This window comes from Pleurodeles waltl, chromosome 9, assembly GCF_031143425.1.
Source record: "Pleurodeles waltl isolate 20211129_DDA chromosome 9, aPleWal1.hap1.20221129, whole genome shotgun sequence".
NCBI classification, from domain to species: domain Eukaryota; kingdom Metazoa; phylum Chordata; class Amphibia; order Caudata; family Salamandridae; genus Pleurodeles; species Pleurodeles waltl.
The window spans coordinates 23,151,936-23,171,137 of NC_090448.1; the positions used below are offsets into that span (position 1 = coordinate 23,151,936).

Consider the following 19,202-nt stretch of genomic DNA (forward strand, 5'->3'; position numbering starts at 1 on the left):
AAAGCATAAATAGAGATGGTAGATAGGGTGAAAGCACAATCATTAGGAAGCCATATCCCTATGTTAAAAGTGGGAAAGGATATTGCACATCCAGGAACAATACTGAAATCTTTATAAAATAAAAAATAAAAAAGGTGCTGCAAAAAGCCAAGGAAGAACAAAGGTGAGGAAGAACACGTACTTGGCCATGCTCCAGGGAGAGGCTACAAAAAAAAGGAAGGGAAGCCTACAGGTGCTAAGCAATCGAAAGATTTCAAATGAGAGTGACAATGACAACAACTAATGCAAGCCGAATGAATTGTAAACAGTAGTCTTGTAGCACAACACATGCTCTGTGTAGGCGAGACATAATGAAAGAAGGTATAACTTAGAAGTGACGAAAGATGTTATGCGCATCCTGTCAAAAATAGGAGGTCATGGCAAATTGTATAACCACATTACTTGAACTGTTTGCTATGACATATCTAAAAAAAATTCAGGCATTGCACAAAAATGCATCATATTTTCAAACAAATGTTGGGAATGTGACCTGCCAGTCCAATACTCTTGTTGCCATAAAAGTAGTTTAATTGTAAATGCCTGACCCCACAAAATGTGAGATTTTTGTGAGTCAATTGATGTACGCCTCACTACTTCCAGGTTCATCAGTTGGTGCTGCACATCTTCACCCTCAATGACCTTCAAGAGAGCAGCTCCGTTCTGTGAATGTGGTGCTTAGAAGGACCTTTTCTGCCCAGGCAACATCTTTTGTATATATGTATCTCGAGTGGCTGTGAAGGCAGATGGGTATGTTGGTGTGATTAAGCACCTTTTGAGTGAGGAATGCCCTGTTTATGCTTTTACAGTCAACAAATTACAAACCCGGGACAAGACCTTGCATCTGTTCCATATATGTTGTGTCTGGGAAAGAAAGGCTTCCCTGGGAAAAAATGCTTACCAATCATAGACTTAATTGGTACCCCTTGGTATATGTGATATATCAATATTAAAATCATAATTTTTATGATTAGATACTTCCCTGGCACTACAGAGTTTGATCAATTGGACAACGAGGCATCAGAGCCATAGTGGCTTGGGGCATATGTACCAAAGCATTTTCCCATTGACACAGAAAGGGTAAAACCCTTTGATACATATGGCCCTTGGTTCTTTCACAAGTGTAAGTCTGCAGAAAGTGTCATCCACACCAACCAATGACAGGCCATAGTTCACAGAATACGTAGGGGCTCACATGCTATGACAACTGTGTAAAATCTTCATGGTGACTGTTTTTTTGTATATGTAACATTCTCACAACTCCCAGTGGTTTCCACACCCTGCATGCACATGAGTTAAGTTTAAAAAAATGCTAGAGTAAGTGCATTCGGGGGAGAGAAAGTGCCACCATATCTTCATGGGGTGAAGGGAGAGGGGAACATGTAGGCAGGATATTGAAGCATTGCATGGTAGTGATGTTGATATCAGATGATCCTCTACCCGTAAGAGGCCTAAAGCACTTTCCTGATGGTTGAGTAAGCAGCTGCTGCATATGCATAATTTATATAGCGCTTCACGGGCACAATGCAGGGACATGGAACTGCAAAAGCTGACAGGCACAGATACCGCATGTCATTACTTAATCATAGTTCTCTTTTTAGGTCGAAGCCTCAAAGACTTCTTGTGGATATTCTGAAACCTTGCCTGGGAATGCATTTTGCCCACTGCTTACCACTGAGTTTCTGCTTTGTAACTCATGCTTGCTTTTTATTTGCTGGCTTTATTTGTTTTAGGCTGTCCCACTTGAGTTAATACATCCTGTGGAGCATAGCCTGTTTACTGTTTTCTTCCACGAGTGTTTGCTTTCTGTAAACAGGCCTATAAATGTTGTTATTATCTTGTCATATTTGTTGTGCATTCAAACACAGAAGTCAAATGTGAGGCTCTGTCTTCCAGGTAGCTTGGTGTTTAGTTTTCTTTCTCTGACTTCAAAGTGAGAGGATTTATGTGAGAATCTTGCTGCGTACAGAAAAGGAAGGGCTTTTTTCTAGCACATAAAAAATATATATGTCTGTAAATAAACGGAGTAAGTATTTCAGAATATATTAGAATTGGGAAAGCACAATTCAAGCACATGTTTTGTATTCTGAAGGGTGAGGGAAACAAATATTTTAATGTGATCAAAACAAATCAATGCACTAGGTGATGCCATTTCCACACATTATTACACATTATCGTTTGTGTGCTGTATAGTTTTTTCAGTAAAACTGTAGTCGCAAATGTAATGGTCATTTCATTTGAAAACTTGTTGCCTGTAACGGAATTGCGCAACCATACCAAACATGCTCCATCCTATGTCCCTCCACTCTATGACACTCTATTCCACTCTACGACATTTTACTCCACTCTATGACACTTTACTATAGGCCAAAACACGCCACTATAAAACACTCCACAATATGACAATCCTGAACACTCCACTCAATAACATTCCAATGCCAGTTTACTCCACACAACACTGCTCCACTCTATGATACTTGACTCCATTCTATCATACTCCACTCAATGCTACTCACTCTATGCCACTCTGCAACACATTTGCTCTACACCCCTCCACTCTACTCCATTCCATGCTACGCCACTCTACTCCACTCTATGACACTCTAAGACAATAGATTCTATGACACTCTACATCACTCCACTCTAAGACACTCTACTTCATTCTATGCCATTCCACTCTTTGCCACTTTACACCACCCCATTCCATTCCACTCTACTCCACTCTATACAACACGCACTTCCTTTCACTCGACTCCACTCTACATCACTCAACACCACACCACTTTACTCACCAACACTTTACATCACTCTATGACCTTCCACTCTACAACACTCTACTCCACTCAATGGCACTCCACGACACTCTATGCTACCCTGCAACCCTCCACTCTGCACCCCTGCAGTCTATGACCTTCCACTCTACAACACTCTACTCTACAAAACTATACTCCACTCTACGCCACTCCAATATGTAAGTTCCTCTACATCAATCCATTGTACTCTACTCTGCAACACTCCACTCTACAACAATCCACTCTACAACACTCTACTCCACTCTATGCTGCTCCACTTTACGGCACTCTTCTCCACTCTGCTCCACTCTCCACTCTACCCCACTCTACAGCCGTCCACTCTACAACACTTTACTCCACTCTACGTCACTCCACTCTACTCCACTTCACAACCCTCCACTCAATACCCCTCCACTCCACAATGCTTTACTCCACTCTATGCTTCTCAACTCTATGCCACACCACTCCACTGCACGCCACTCAACTCTACCCAACTCTACACCCCTCCACTCAATGTCCCTCCATTCTACAACACTTTATTCCACCCTATGTCACTCCACTCTACGCCACACCATTCCACTGCACGCCACTCCACTCTACAAAACTTTACTCTACACCGCTCTACTCCACTCCACTCAACACTGCTCCATTCTACAACCCTCTATTCTGCTCCACTCTACTTCACTCTACTCCAGTCTACTCTAGTCCAACACGCTGTACTCCACTCTGCCCACTCTACACCCCTCCACGCTATGCCACTCCACTCTGCCCCACTCTAGACCCCTCCACTCGATGCCATGCCACTCTGCCCCACTCTACACCCCTCCACTCTATGCCATGCCACTCTGCCCCACTCTACACCCCTACACTCAATACCACTCCACTCTACAACACTTTACGCTACACCGCTCTACTCCACTCAACACTGCTCCATTCTACAACCCTCTATTCTGCTCCACTCTACTTCACTCTACTCCACTCCAGTCGACTCCACTCCAGTCTACTCCAGTCCACACCACTATACTCCACTCTGCGATATTCAACTCTACGCCACTCTTCTCTATGCCTCTTTTAGCCGTGCTGAACAGCAACCATGCTGGTGTACAACATGGTTAAAACAAATTGCTAAAGCTAATAACTCTTGCATAGAAGAGACCTATTAGCTTTGCCAATGCTTGTTGTAATTCAGTTTCCATTTGCACCTCATTGGTCTCTGTAGCCTAGGGGTCGGGTGGGCGGGGCATGCAATTGGGCCATGTGTCCCACCAGCAGAGTGCACGATCGGCAGGTAGAAAGATCCCTGCCTACATTTTTCTCAGGGGGTCACCCCGGATCCCGCCCCCCTTGGCCTCTCCCTCCCCTTCCACAGAGCAGGCACAGCCCATGCTGGCTGCAGGCGTTGACTACACACGCAGGCATGGTGTGGGAAGAGCAGACCCGGGCTGCAGCTGCAGATAACGGGGCCTCTGGGCGTGAGAGGAAGGGGCAGGCGTCGGATCCCTGGAGAAGAGCCCACTGACACTCTACCAGCAGTGCCAGGGAGGTGGCAGCGCCTGGAGGCACTGGGACTACACAGCCTCTGTGGGCAGGGGGCAGACCCGCGGCTCCTGACGGAGATAGGAAGGGCTGCTGCCACTCCCACCCTCCCGCGGAGCAGACAAGGGGGCATCAGTGCCCACACGGAGAACCCACTGACACTGAAGACACTCTGCACTGGCAGTCCGAGGAGGTGGCAGAACCTGTGGCACTGTGCCAACGCACAGGTGGGGTGTGCAGGGTGGACCCCTGCGGCTGTTCCTGGAGATAGGGAGGGCTGCTGCCACCCCCGGGGCATCAGTGCCCACACGGAGAGCCCACTGGCACTTGAGACACTCTGCACTAGCAGTCCAAGGAGGTGGCAAGACCTGCTGGCACTGTGCCAACGCACAGGTGGGGTGTGCATGGTGGAGATCGGCAGCTGCTCCTGGATATAGGAAGGGCTACTGCCACCCCCGCAGAGGAGACAAGTGGCATCCGTGCCCACAAGGAGACCCCCGCAGAGACACGGCACACACTGCCTAGGGGGGAGGCACCGCAGATACACCGCATACACTGCCCAGGGGGAGACCCCCGCAGAGACAACGCACACACTGCCCAGTGGGAGACCCCCATAGAGACAGCACACACTGCCCAAGAGGAGACCCCCATAGAGACACCGCACACACTGCCCAAGTAGAGACCCCCATAGAGACACCGCACACACTGCCCTGAGGGAGACCCCCATAGAGACACCGCACACACTGCCCAAGAGGAGACCCCCATAGAGACACCGCACACACTGCCCAGAGGGAGACCCCCATAGAGACACCGCACACACTGCCCTGAAGGAGACTCCCGCAGAGACACCGCATACACTGCCCAGGGGGAGACCCCCGCAGAGACACCGCACACACTGCCCAGAGGGAGACCCCCATAGAGACACCGCACACACTGCCCATAGGGAGACCCCCATAGAGACTCCGCACACACTGCCCTGAAGGAGACTCCCGTAGAGACACCGCATACACTGCCCAGAGGGAGACCCCCATAGAGACACCCCACACACTGCCCTGAGGGAGACCCCCGCAGAGACACCGCCCAGGGAGGCTGTGCCAGGACCTCCCCTGCAGGGAGAGGGCAGCCTGTAGCATGGTGAGTGAAAGCTGCCAAGGATGGAGCTGGCATACCGGGTGCAAGGTGCAGTCCAGGATGCTGACACGGGGGTGGTGACCGTGCAGGGGTGCCAGGGCCACTCAGAGGCGAGGTCACAGAGGGGAGACTGCTGCCAACGCCTGGGGCCGAGAGGGGGCGCTGCACCTCTTAAAACACCCGTGACTGGGGTGTATTTACAGCAAGAAGACTGAGTGAAATAATGAATGGGAACCTTGCAAAGCTCATAGCAGCAATCTGAGCGGCCTCGAGGCGCTTCCACATCGAAAGAGGGCTAGACACGAACTAAAGGTGTATCTGAAAGTCAGACGTCCTGTCCCGGCGCACATTTCCGCACAGACGCACAGTGTGATCCCTGGCGATGAGCAGCCAAGATTGGCGGCTGAGAGAGATGCTGCTGAGGAGACTCTTATAGTCCGAGACCCCCTAGCCGAGGACACCCTCCGCGCCCCCAGCAGGCCGCACACATGACCGGGGTCACCCCCCTGAGCAGGGACACAGACCGGGAGGCGGTCACCATGGAAGGGAGGCTGGCCGGGGGAGAACTGGTGACCAGCATCAATGTAAAGCAAAGGAGGCCAGAGAGGGCTGCAGGTGGGGGCCCCCGGAACCCCACCAGTGGGAGTCCGAGCCCCGAGAGACCTGCAGGAGTCAAGAAGCACCACCACAAACACAGCGTGAAGAGCAGGTACCAAGTGATGGAGACCCTGGGGCGAGGCACCTACGGCAAGGTCAAGAAGGCGGTGGAGAGGTCATCTGGGCGAGTGGTGAGTACCTGTCCTGTGACTGGAAGAGTGGTGAGTACCTGTCCTGTGGCTGGTGGGGTGGTGAATACCTGTCCTGTGAATGGAAGAGTGGTGAGTACCTGTGCTGTGACTGGGAGAGTGGTGAGTACCTGTCCTGTGACTGGAAGAGTGGTGAATACCTGTCCTGTGACTGGTGGGGTGGTGAATACCTGTCCTGTGAGTGGAAGAGTAGTGAGTACCTGTCATGTGACTGGAAGAGTAGTGAGTACCTGTCATGTGACTGGGAGAGTGGTGAGTACCTGTCCTGTGACCGGTGGGGTGGAGAGCACCTGTCATGTGACTGGGAGAGTGGTGAGTACCTGTCATGTGACTGGGAGAGTGGTGAGTACCTGTCCTGTGACCGGTGGAGAGGAGACTACCTGTCCTGTGACTGGAAGAGTGGTGAGTACCTGTCATGTGACTGGTGGGGTGGTGAATACCTGTCCTGTGAGTGGAAGAGTGTGAGTACCTGTCATTTGACTGGGAGAGTGGTGAGTACCTGTCCTGTGACCAGTGGGGTGGACACTACCTGTCCTGTGACTGGAAGAGTGGTGAGTACCTGCCATGTGACTGGAAGAGTCGGGAGTACCTGTCATGTGACTGGGAGAGTGGTGAGTACCTGTCCTTTGACTGGTGGGTGAAGAGTACCTGTCCCAAGACTGGTAGACTGGTGAGTACCTGTCCGGTGACTGGTAGAGTGGTGAGTACCTGTCATGCGACTGGTGGGGTGGAGAGTACTTGTCCAGAGACTGGTAGAGTGGTGAGTACCCGTTCAGTGACTCATAGAGTGGTGGGTACCCGTCCAGAGACTGGTAGATGGTGAGTACCTGTCTTGTGACTGGTGGGGTGGTGAGTACCTGTCCTATGACTTGTAGAGTGGTGAGTACCTGTCATGTAACTGGAAGAGTGGTAAGTACCTGTCAAGTGACTGGAAGAGTGGTGAGTAGCTGTCCTGTGACTGGCGGGGTGGAGAGTACCTGTCCTGTGACTTGAAGAGTGGTGAGTACCTGTCATGTGACTGGTGTGGTGCAGAGTACTGGTAGAGTGGTGAGTACCTGTCATGTGACTGGTAGAGTGGTGAGTACCTGTCCGGTGACTGGTTGAGTGGTGAGTACATATCCGGTGACTGGAAGAGTGGTGAGTACCTGTCATGTGACTGGCGGGGTGAGAGTACCTGTCCTGTGACTGGAAGAGTAGTGAGTACCTGTCAGGTGACTGGAAGAGTGGTGAGTACCTGTCCTGTGACTAGTGGAGTGGTGAGTAACTGTCCCGTGACTGGCGTGGTGGAGTGTACCTGTACAGTGACTGATGAGGTGGAAAGTGCCTGTCCAGAGACTGGTAGAATGGTGAGTACCTGTCCTGTGACTGGTGGGGTGGTGAGTATCGGCCCCGTGAGTGGTAGGGTGGTGAATACCTGTCCTGTGACTGGAGAGTGGTGAGTACCTGTCCTCTGACTAGTTGAATGGTGAGTACCTGTCCTGTGACTGGCAGAGTGGTGAGTACCCGTCCAGAGACTGGTAAAGTGGTGTGTACCCGTCCCAAGACTGGTAGAGGGGCGAATACCCACCTCGAGAGTAGTGGGGTGGAGAGTACCTGTACTGTGACTGGTAGGGTGGTGAGTACCTGTCCTGTGACTGGTGGGATGGAGAGTACCTGTCCTGTGACTGGAAGAGTGGTGAGTACCTGCCCCATGACTGGTAGAGTGGAGAGTACCTCTCCGAGACTAGCAGAATGGTGAGTATCTGCCCCTTGACTGGTAGATTGGTGAATACCCGCCGCATGTTTGGTAGAGTGGTGAGTACCTGTCCCATGACTGGTATAGTAGTGAGTCCCTGACCCGTGATTGGTAGAGTGCTGAGTACCTGTCCCATGACTGGTATAGTGGTGAATACCTGTCCTATGACTGGTAGAGGGGTGAGTACCTGTTCTGTGATTGGTAGAGTGGTGACTTCCTGCCCCACACTTGGCAGAGTGGTGAGTACCTGCCCCGTAGACTGGTGAGTACCTGTCCGATGACTGGTATAGTAGTACCTGCCCCGTGATTGGTAGAGTGGTGAGTACCTGTCCCATGACTAATAGAGTGGTGAGTACCTGTCCCGAGACTGGTAGTGTGGTGAGTACCTGCCCCACATCTGGCAGAGTGGTGAATACCTGTCCCATGACTGGTATAGTGGTGAGTACCTACCCCGTGATTGGTAGAGTGGTGAATACCTGCCCCGTGAATGGTATAGTGGTGAGTACCTTTCCCATGGGTGGTAGAGTGGTGAATACCTGCCCCGTGACTGGTATATTGGTGAGTAACTGTCCCATGACTAGTAGAGTGGTGAATACCTGCCCCGTGACTGGTAGAGTGATGAGTACCTGTCCTGTGACTAGTGGAGTGGTGAGTACCTGTCCCATGACTGGTAAAGTGGTGAATATCTGCCCCGTGTATGGTATAGTGGTACCTGTCCCATGGGTGGTAGAGTGGTGAATACCTGCCTCATGACTGGTAGATTGGTGAGTATCTGCTCCATGATTGATAGAGTGGTGAATACCTGCCCCACATCTCGCAGAGTGGTGATTACCTGCCCGCCAGAGACTAGAGTACAGGGTGTCCGGTAAGGGCAGTATAGCTGGGCCACCCCGGCACTTCCACGAGCAGCACTTTCTTATCTGGTACTTGTGGGTTCACTTTCTCCTTCCCAGCATGCAACGCGATGCTGGCTATAGCGGGGTGAAGGCGTCCTGCATAAGAAGAGGCGGGCACGTGGAGGCCATTAGTCATTGTCGGATTTATAACTGGCATGCAGGGTGCGTCAGGCACGGGGGCGGTGAGATGTCAGCATTATTTTGAGCTATGCTAACAAGTATATTGAAAGGAAGAGCGAACCTTTCGCTGAGAGGCTCCTTGGCACTGCCCGCCATGGCAGAGGGCTGCAGGTGAGACTGACCACAGATCCTCAGCCAGGTGCCCCTGAAGGGATGGGCAGAGCTGGTTACACATCGGGCGAGCCCTCTCTCTAAGCTTTGTTTGCTGTTCCAGATTCCGTGTGTTCCACTCATGGGCGGGCTAAATTATACTCAGGGCCGCTGGAATTATGCGGCAGGGGAAGCCTAGTATATGCAGCTTTATGGCTAAAATATGCAGCAACAAAAGGCAAATTATGCGGCGTAATGTAGCACTCTTTTTTACACGTTAACACTGTCTGGGCACAATTTCAACAATTAATACCAGTTTAAGAACCAAATACAGCAATAAGCGGACAGGTGACCACTCAGCGTTTATGAAGGGTCATTTCCTGCTCGGCAATACACCTCACTGCGTTTTTAGTAACTTTTGATCCGTTTCAGCAAGAAAACACATGTTTTGTTAAAATCTGCAGATTACGTTGAAGATTATGAATTAAGTGACATGTGCGTCAGATTCATAATTATGCGGAAAATGTCACAGCTGCAAAATCACAGAATTCCAATAGTCTTTATTATACTCTAAATAAGATTAAAATGTTTGTAAGGAGATATTTTTATCCTTCTTCCCGTGGGACTGAATGCGGAGTTTTACTGCAATGTCTGGTGCATGCTTATACCCATAGAAAGGAGTATTTTGTTACTTCGAGGCCTCAAGAGTACCGGGTTTCAGCATCGGGTGTGCATTGCAGCATACCATCTGGAGTGTTGTGCCCTAAACTAGCTGCTTACTCGGAGAGCCTCTCGGTTTTACATGATGTATGTGTCACTCCTACCTGCACCGGCTGTGTACCTCATCACGCCTGCACGCCTAGTGCACCACGTGATGATGCTGCCATGCCCCATGGGTACCGGTCCTTGAACACCATGTACCCCCTGCAGTGCCTGAACACTGCCCCCCACAAACCCCCCTCCCCCAAGGGTAGTAATGCTTGCACACCATGCCCCCCACTGTCTGCGTCAGTTATGAGAGATCAAATGTTGCCGGACAGTGACAGGTTTTTAAGGAGGGTGTTTAGTTTATAAATTAAATCTAAACTTATTCACTTGTTATAAACAGTTCTAAGCGCCCATGAGTGTGTTACCACATATTTCCCGCATAAACACACGATTTACCAAGTAAAATCAAGTTTACCGAATGTGATGCTTCGTCCACACCTCCCCCCCTTCTTTTACAGGCCCCAGCTGGTCACAGATTGGAAGGGGGTGCGTATCCATGGTTACCCTCCATGCAATCAATGCTCGGGTGAGTGACAGGCCTCTTCAGTTGCACAGAGGGCTCACTAATGTAAGGGGGTGGGGCTAATTTATCCAGGACCTTTGGTGACCTCTGCCACTCCCACCCACCCCGGGTCACTGTGCTGTGGATTTCTACCAATGACCGCTTAGAAATAGCTATTTTATTCTTATCACGATTGCTCAGTGAGCTACGTGTTGTTTGCTGACATATGCAGTAATCTGCAGGCCATAGTTTTAAATCCCGTTAAGGCCACCTCAGTCTTCCATCCTTCCGAGGTCAGTAACTAGTTGCAATAAAATGGACATTAGTAACACTCCTTTTTACTGCTCCTAGAAACGGCGGGTGTGTGGTATAAAGCACTACACAAAAACAAGTGATCACTATAAACTGTAGCAGGGACCATCTGCAGCCTAATCTGGGCTGGCCATGTGGGGTACAGGGGGACTTCACTCTGGTTTGCTTTCAAGGATGAATGGTTGAATAGGAGGATCCCTCCAATCTGTGTAGGGGCCCAATGGCAAAGTACCACTCCCTGGAATATGGGCAAGCCAATCCTGATATTTAGGGAGCAGGATGAGACCCAGTGATGAAGCATGCCTCTACTAGAGTGAGTGAGAATCAGGGTGACAAAATGGAAGGCAAAATCGTGTAACTAAAAGAAAGAATTAGGCAGGGAATACTTTCGTGTTACGCTTGTTTATATACAGAGAGTATATCCCCCTTCCTAAGTATTGAAGGTCTCCCTTCCCTTTCTAAGAGCTGGACCCATGGAGACTCCTCTTCGGATTTCTGTTATAAGACCTCTCAATCATGACCATTCAGAGGCCCAGACATTTTGAGTTGTGAGAAAGAATCTCAGGCCATATTCATTCAAAATTCAAACAGGATCACTTTGAAAAACCACACAATATGCATAAAACAATACCACATAAAACAATGACCCACCCACAAGATTTACACCATTCTTAGCAGCTTTTTGGGAACCAGAAGAGCTGGACAGAGGAGTTGCGGACACCTACACTCCCGGTGCATGTAAAATTGGAGCCACGGTTGGCCACCATCTGGCTTCTCCTAACTGAGGCCTCTTCTACACTGAGGGGCATGGTAACGAGAGGCTTGCGCCGTCACTTTCTTTGATGCGCCAGGTGGTTCAGGACTCTCAATGATATCTATGAGGCCACGCAGAGCCACTTTGCGTGTCTTCTCATGGCCTCATGGCAAAGCAGCGCAAGTCGCTGCAATGCCTTTCCCTGCACCATGCCACGGGGGTTGCGATGGGTTTTCCCACTTAGCACACATGGATTATGACGCTGCCCCAGATTTACTTAATGACGTAAACCTGGGGCACCGCCAAAACCTTACGCCTCCCCACAGTAGATGCAACGAGGAGAAATATTTTAATTTCTCCTATTTTTTCCCTCTTTCCGTGTGTGCTGCACCATGCAGCACACATGAAAAGAGGAAAACGTTTCTCAGAATTGTTTTCGTGCAGGGAATGGTGCGTCTTCCAGCACAAAAACAATCCTGCATGCAACGCAGGCACCCTTGCACCATGGTGCATGGGTGCCTGCATTGGGGCTTGGCAGCAAATTGTGCGCCAGTGCAGGGGGAAAGGACAGAAATGTACCTTATTTCATAAATACGGTGCATCCCTGCCCTTTCGCATTGGCGTAGGGCAGCACGGCAAGAAGACTTGTGGTTCTGCCCTAAGCCAATTGCCCATAAATATGTGCCTTTGAGTCCCTAAATATGGTCACCATGTACACTCAGGACCCTTTGCCAAATTCTTAAAGACCTACTCGCTGTTCCCAAAACAGGGAGAGGTGCCAGCGTAGACTCTAGCCAACACCATGCCAGAGGCATCCCCAGGGACCCACCATCCTCCTGTGGTACATGCATCTGGGCATCTCTGGGCACCTGGCCAAACATGGTCCCCTGGCGTCAGCATCGTATCCCAGAGTCACCGGCGCGGAGGAGGGCAGCACCTAGTGAAGAACCTCCAAAGGGACTGGAAGATCTCTGCAGCCTTACCCTGCCCACCCCATGTCACCATTGGTATTCCAGTGCTCACACATGGGGTAGAAGAACAGCCGTGACCCAGAATTGCCAGAGGTTTTCCTTTCTCCGCCTTCAACAATGGTAGCATAAGATTATATTATGAGCATCTGCATATTTGTATCATGCCATGGTATATTACCATGTGTACTTCTTTTAACAAACGTCAACAAATCGAAACCAGGGTGTAACCCATAAATGTGTTCAATGCGGTTAAACCACACTGAAGTGTTCTCTTGACTTGTGGGAGAGTTGTTTCCAGGTTTCAGTAATTGCTTCATGCACTCTGTGGAGCAGTGAGAGGTGGTTTTCTCACCTGCTGTGGTAATGAACACATACTTGCACTTTGCACTGTAGTGATAGATGACTGAATGTGCATTTGAAAGTAGAGTTTCTCTAAATAGCATTATTGGACCACATTTATTTTCACTGTCACTGCAAGGAAAGGATGATAAAAATAAAACACGAATGGCAGTGAACCCGGACACGTCTTGGTAACTCCCACATGTCAGAGCTGTGTACGAATTCACACACATTTACACGTAGTTTCAACCTTGCAAACACTTGTAAACATTCCCCAACAAAATGTCCTCAGGGTGTGAGAGCCGAGGACACAAACCATTGTCTCTGCTGTTGATGTCAGGTCTAGGAATATGCTAGGGCTGGTGGCTTATTGGGCTAAGGCATCCACTTCCGGGATCTATGCTTGACCTGTGACCCCATGATGCAGGAATCTGTGCTTGACCCATTATTCCGCGATACTGGGATCTGTGCTTGCCCCGTGACCCCATGATGCAGGGATCTGTGCTTGACCCATTATTCCGCGATACTGGGATCTGTGCTTGCCCCGTGACCCCATGATGCAGGGATCTGTGCATGACCCATAATTCCACGATGCCGGGATCTGTGCACGACCCATGACGCATGATGCAGGAATCTGTGCTTGACCCGTTATTCCGCGATACTGGAATCTGTGCTTCACACATGACCCCATGATGCAGGGATCTCACGATGCTGGGATCTGTGTTTGACCCATGACCCCACGATGCCGGGATCTGTGCACGACCCATGACGCATGATGCAGGGATTTGTGTTTGACCCATGACCCTAGGATGCAGGGATCCGTGCTTGCCCATGATCACAGGGTTCCACCCAGGGAGATCCATTCATCCTTCCAAGGTTGATAAAATGAGTCCCACGGTGTGGGGTACAATAATCCTCTGCTGTTCAGTTCCAAGGTTTGCGTCGAGTGAATGTGTAACTTACAATACAAATGATGTTAACAGACTTAACTGGGCTCGTCTTGTTTCATTATTGACATATACATTAGCATCAGGTGAGAACAAAGACAGAGCTGGAGACTGATTAGTGTGGGTTGTGTCTCAAGCTTCGAAATGGGCAGATCGCAGGCAGCGTTGACAAGCTTTTGTTACAGACAGGGTGAGGTTGGCAGAGGGTGGCAACGTATAACCACGTCATTCATCCATCCATCCATCTGCCTTGTCCCTTCTGCCCGCCCCCCACGGTGCCCTCTGACCCTTGAGCTCCCTTGTCACTCATGCTTCGGTGAGGCACAGGTGCTACTGCCCAGCAGATCAGTCATTCATAGCAATTAAACGGCCCACCACCGCCACTTAACAGCAGCCCCAGCAGGGCATCCTTCTCTGACGTCATCACAGGAAGGACCAGCTGCTGCGGGAGCGCGTCCTGTCCCTGGAGCCCACAGCAGACAGGAAGCGACAGCGATCAAATGACAGGGATCCTGGCAGGGATCTAATCCCTCACCCTATGATGGCTGCGTAAAGTACACAAGGGTAGAATAACGAAAGGATGTGCGCCTCGAGACCCTCACAGCGCTTTGAGACCAACACGGGAGATGTGCCGCGCTTTCTAGATCCTGATTCATCGAATTTTTGTATTATATCACGTACAACCAGGGCCTATAGATTAATAAAAATAGTTGTAATGTACGATTCTTGTAAATTTCACCTTCGCTTTTCCTAATTTGGGCTTGTGGGGGTATTTACTAAACCATCCATCCCAAACAGTTGTCATTTAAGATTGTCGTAAGGATTATTTCTAAAGGTGAGATATGTATCAAAGAAGTACATTGTGTATATTTCAGGCAATGACTGAAATACACCTGTTTAGGAAAACGGGCACAACCTCCTGTAGATCTTGGGAACCCTTTTCATCTGTGGCTTTAAATAATTTTCTTTAATTTGCCCTTTTTACCTCCTCGCTTCCTGTGGAAACTGTGGTGATATTTAATCTTGTCCACACTTTCTGCAGCAGGTACTGAGCGACCGTCCCAGTACTTTACATTTTTTAATTTTTTTGTAACCTACACAGGTATAAGTTACTCCTATCTACAGGCCGGAGTGAGTGCTTAATTTGCAAACAAAAACGTGCCAGTGCCCAAAGCGCTCCATTGAATCGCACGGCTGCTGCAATTAAATATGTGAGCACTGAATACTGAGGCAGCGCAATCCTGAAGCCATCTCGCGCCTCTTTAATCCATTTACAGACACTTCCTGCCCCTTCAGTTCACTCTTGCAGCTTTCTGCCTTCTCCCTTTGTGACAGTTTTCCGTCTTTCTCTTCCTTCATCTTTCCCATATGTGTCTTTTGCTCGCAGTAAATGCCTGATGCAGAAAACTAAGTACTAGGCTCCAAAAGTAAGTGCACCGGAAACCACTGGCACAAATTAAGCACTGGCTGGAGTCCTTCGTGACATTTAAGATCTCTTTTATAAACCCTGCTTTTGCATCACTTCCTTACAGCAGCCATCACTTTTGCTCGGGAGGAAGATTTAACACATACCTCAATCCTGTTTAACCTACAGACAGGCATCATGTACAATCAGTTATGTTTTACTACTTTTGAAAATCAGGCCCTGTGTTATAACCAGGAGAGTTATAAGCAGGGTATAGGAAAGTAGCCTCTTTCTAGCTTGGCTACCCCCATTTTTGGCCTTTTTGTCAGTGTGTTTGACTGTGTCTACTGGGATCCTGCTAAGCAGGACCCCAGTAGTTATGCCCTCTCCCTTAAATTATGGTTGTAGGATACTGGTAACCCAGTATTTCACCCACAATTGGCATACTGGCGCCCCCTTATAAGTCCCTAGTATATGGTACTGAGGTACCCAGGGCACTGGTGCTCTAGGGGATCCTAATGGGCTGCAGCATATATTTTGCCACCCATAGGGAGCCCATGCAAAGGGTTCTGCAGGACTGCCATTGCAGCCTGCGTGAAAAGGTGTATGCACCCTTTCACTGCCATTTACACTGCACCAGGTCACTTATAAGTCACCCCTATTGCAGGCCCTCCAGCCCTGAGGGCAGGGTGCAGAGTACCTGTGTTTGAGGTCACCCCTGAACTAGCAGAGGAGCCCCCACAACCTCCAGGACAATTTTCCCGGACTTAATGTGTGCTGGGACGCCATTCTACGCATGTAATGGACATAGGCCACTACCTATGTCCAGCTACATAATGATGGATGGTATCAAACATGTAAGCATTGGTTGTATGGTTCCCTGCACTCTGGGGGCTCCTTAGAGGACCCACAGTACTGCCATTACAGCCTACTGAGGTTTTCCAGGCAGCCCCAGCTGCTGTCACCTCTCAGACAGGTTTCTGCCCTCCTGTTGCTCAAGCAGCTCGAGCCCAGGAAAGCAGAACAAAGCATTTCCTTTGGGAGAGGTGTGTTACACCCTCTCCCTTTGAAAATAGGCGTTACAGGCTTGGGAGGGGTAGCATCCCCAAGCCACAGGAAATGCTTTGAAGTGCACAGTTGGTGCCCTCCTTGCATAATCCAGTCTACACCGGTTCAGGGACCCCCAGTCCCTGCTCTGGCGTGAAACTGGACAAAGGAAAGGGGAGTGACCTCTCTCCTGTCCATCACCACGCCAGGGGTAGTGCTCAGAGCTCCTCTAGAGGGTCCCTGGGTTTTGCCATCTTGGATTCCAAGTTGGCATAGAACTCTGGGAGCATCTGAGTGGCCAGTGCCAGCATGTGACGTCAGAGCCCTCCCCTGATAGGTGCTTACCTGTTTAGCTGACCAACCCCCCATTTCAGGGCTATTTAGGGTCTTCAGATTCGGATTGCAAGACTCCAGCAGGAATCCTCTGCATCTTTTACTTCAACTTCCTACCAAAGAAACTGCACCTGGACCCTCCAGGAACTCTACAAACTGCAACAAAGAAGAAAAGACGACTTCTGCAACATTGTATCTTCAGCTCCTGCCAGCAACTGTAACTGTTTCCAGGTCATGCATCCTCAGAGGACAGCCTGCCTTCAGCCTGCACCAGAAGAATGAAGGGATCTCCCTTGGAGTGAAGGAGTCATTGTCCTGCTTCAGCAGGCACCCCTCTGCAGCGACAACCAGTGGCGTGGGTCCCCTCTCCTGACAAAGTGCGTGTATCCAGCATCACAGGTGGTGGACTGAAGTGGTCGCGACGGTCCTGACGTCCTACTGTCCAACTTTGGTGGAGGTAAGAGCTTGCCTCCCCACACAAGACAGTACCCCGTGAACTACGTGATTTGCAGTTGCCAAGGCTTGTTGGCATTCTTCCACCAAGTTTTTCATGCACCGTGCAGCTCCGCCCCCCAGCACTCCATCCTGTGACGCACATCTTCCTGAGTGATTCTCCAGCGGCGTGGGATCCTTTGTTGTAGTGCTGCGTGGGCCTCCCTTAGCACCTTCTTTGTCCCTGTGCTGTGGGACTCCTCAGTGCACTGCCTGGCCTTCCGGGGGCTCTCTGAGTTGCTGAGAGCCCCCTCTGACTCTCTCTCCTGGGTAGAGTCCACCAGGTCCTTCCTGGTCCCGGGCAGCGCCATTTTCTGCTAACCTGGTGCTTTGCGTGTGCCAAGGCTTGTTGGTGGAATCTAGCAACACAAACCAAACTGCAATCATCTATCCGGCGTGGGACATCATCTGCACCAACCAAGGAACCCGCGTCCATCTTCTTGGGTGCAGTACTGACTGTTCTTCCTCACTGGTGGTTCTTCTGTTGCACCTTCATCCGTGTTAGCAGGGGCTCCTGTTCTCCCTGGACTCTTCAGTGGTTCTTGGACTTGGTCCCCTTCTTCCACCGGTTTTCAGGTTCAGAAATCCATCGTTGGTGTCTTGCAGTCTCTTCTGGTTCTTACATAATCTTCTTTCTTGTGTTCTTGTGTGTTCTAGGAAAGTTACTGTGATTTACTCCTACTTACCTGGGCTCTGGATTGGGTTCTATTACTTACTTTTGGTGTTTTCTAATACTCCCAGCGCCCCTCTGCACACTACAGTTACGTGGGTGTGAATCCAACATTCGCATTCCACTTTCTTAATATATGGTTTGTGTTCCCCCAGGCCCATTTCCAACTATTGTTTCTGAATTTCTGCATACTAGTGTATAATTTGGGTATTACCTACCTCCTAAGGGAGTATAGTCTCTATGGTATTTTTGGCATTTGTGTCACCAAAATATAGCACCTTTATTTCTGTAACACTGAGTATTTTCTTTCATATGTGTGAGTACTCTGTGACTACAGAGGTATTGCATGAGCTTTGCACGTCTCCTAGTTAGGCCTTGGTTGCTCATCCACACTACCCCTAGACAGCCTGGCTTCTAGACACTGCCTACAGTGCACTAATAAGGGATAACTGGACCTGGTATAAGGTGTAAGTACCTTAGGTACCCACTACAAACCAGGCCAGCCAGGGCCACTGGAATTATGTGATTCCACGGCCACAGCTTTTTTTTTGCACTATTTTGGATTTTCCACATTAGCCACATAATCCACCATCAACTGCATAATCTGCAGGTTTTAACAAAAAATGTTGTTTCTAGCTCAAACGGATCAAAAGTTACTAAGAACATGGCGTCGTGGGTTTGCTCGCAGTGGATGCCCTTTGCAAAGGTTAACTGGGCATCTTTCGTTAGTGCTTTTCTGTATTAAGTTGTTAAACTAGTATTAATGAGGTGAAATCTCTGTCCAAGTAGTATTACCATGTGTAAAAATGACAAAATAATGACGAACTAGTATAAAAAAATGTGCTGCATTATGCTGCATAGCTTGCCTTTTCTTCCTTCATAATTCAGTCAACCAGCCGCACAATTTGGTGCTCCACTGCCGCATAATTTCAGTGGCCCTGGTTATAGGGAACGTTCACTCCCACAGGGGTCCTCTGGAAAATAATTGACGTTTTTTGCTACCCATGTCAAGGACACGTTTTATCAACCTTAGAAGGATAGAAGATTGAGTGTGCCCAGCGGAATTTGTATCTTTGAACACTGGAAATAAACATGGATCTCTGCAGTTGATTACTTAGTCCAATGAACCACCACACCCGGCATGTTGTTCCTCAATCACGCGCCCACTGCCTGCACTTTACAAAATATGCAATGCTGCAATAGCAGGTTCCCCATTTGAATCTTGCTTAAATCCTAACACGATTCTATTTGAGCACACTCACAGGTCCACTGTCAGATATTAACAGAAATTCATGAACGGCGCAGATTACTTCAGAGTGTGTGTGTGTATACGTGTGTCTGTGTGTGTGTGTGTGTTTATATGTGTGGCCTAAGCTAGTAACATATCCAACTCTAGTGGGGTCCATGAAGAACACTTCCCTTGTATACACATATCACCAATTCAGAGGAAATTACAACAG

At 49.4% G+C, this 19,202-nt stretch overlaps 1 protein-coding gene across 1 annotated transcript in view; it reads left to right on the forward strand.

Annotated features, from left to right (window-relative positions):
- The first annotated feature begins 4,101 nt into the window (after positions 1-4,101).
- Positions 4,102-19,202, forward strand: part of LOC138258870 (NUAK family SNF1-like kinase 1) — a 133,111-nt gene continuing 118,010 nt past the window's right edge. Inside the window, exon 1 of the mRNA XM_069206167.1 lies at positions 4,102-6,283. Coding sequence (XP_069062268.1) covers positions 5,984-6,283 — 300 coding nt within the window. The 5' untranslated portion in view covers positions 4,102-5,983. The remainder of the gene's footprint in view (positions 6,284-19,202) is intronic.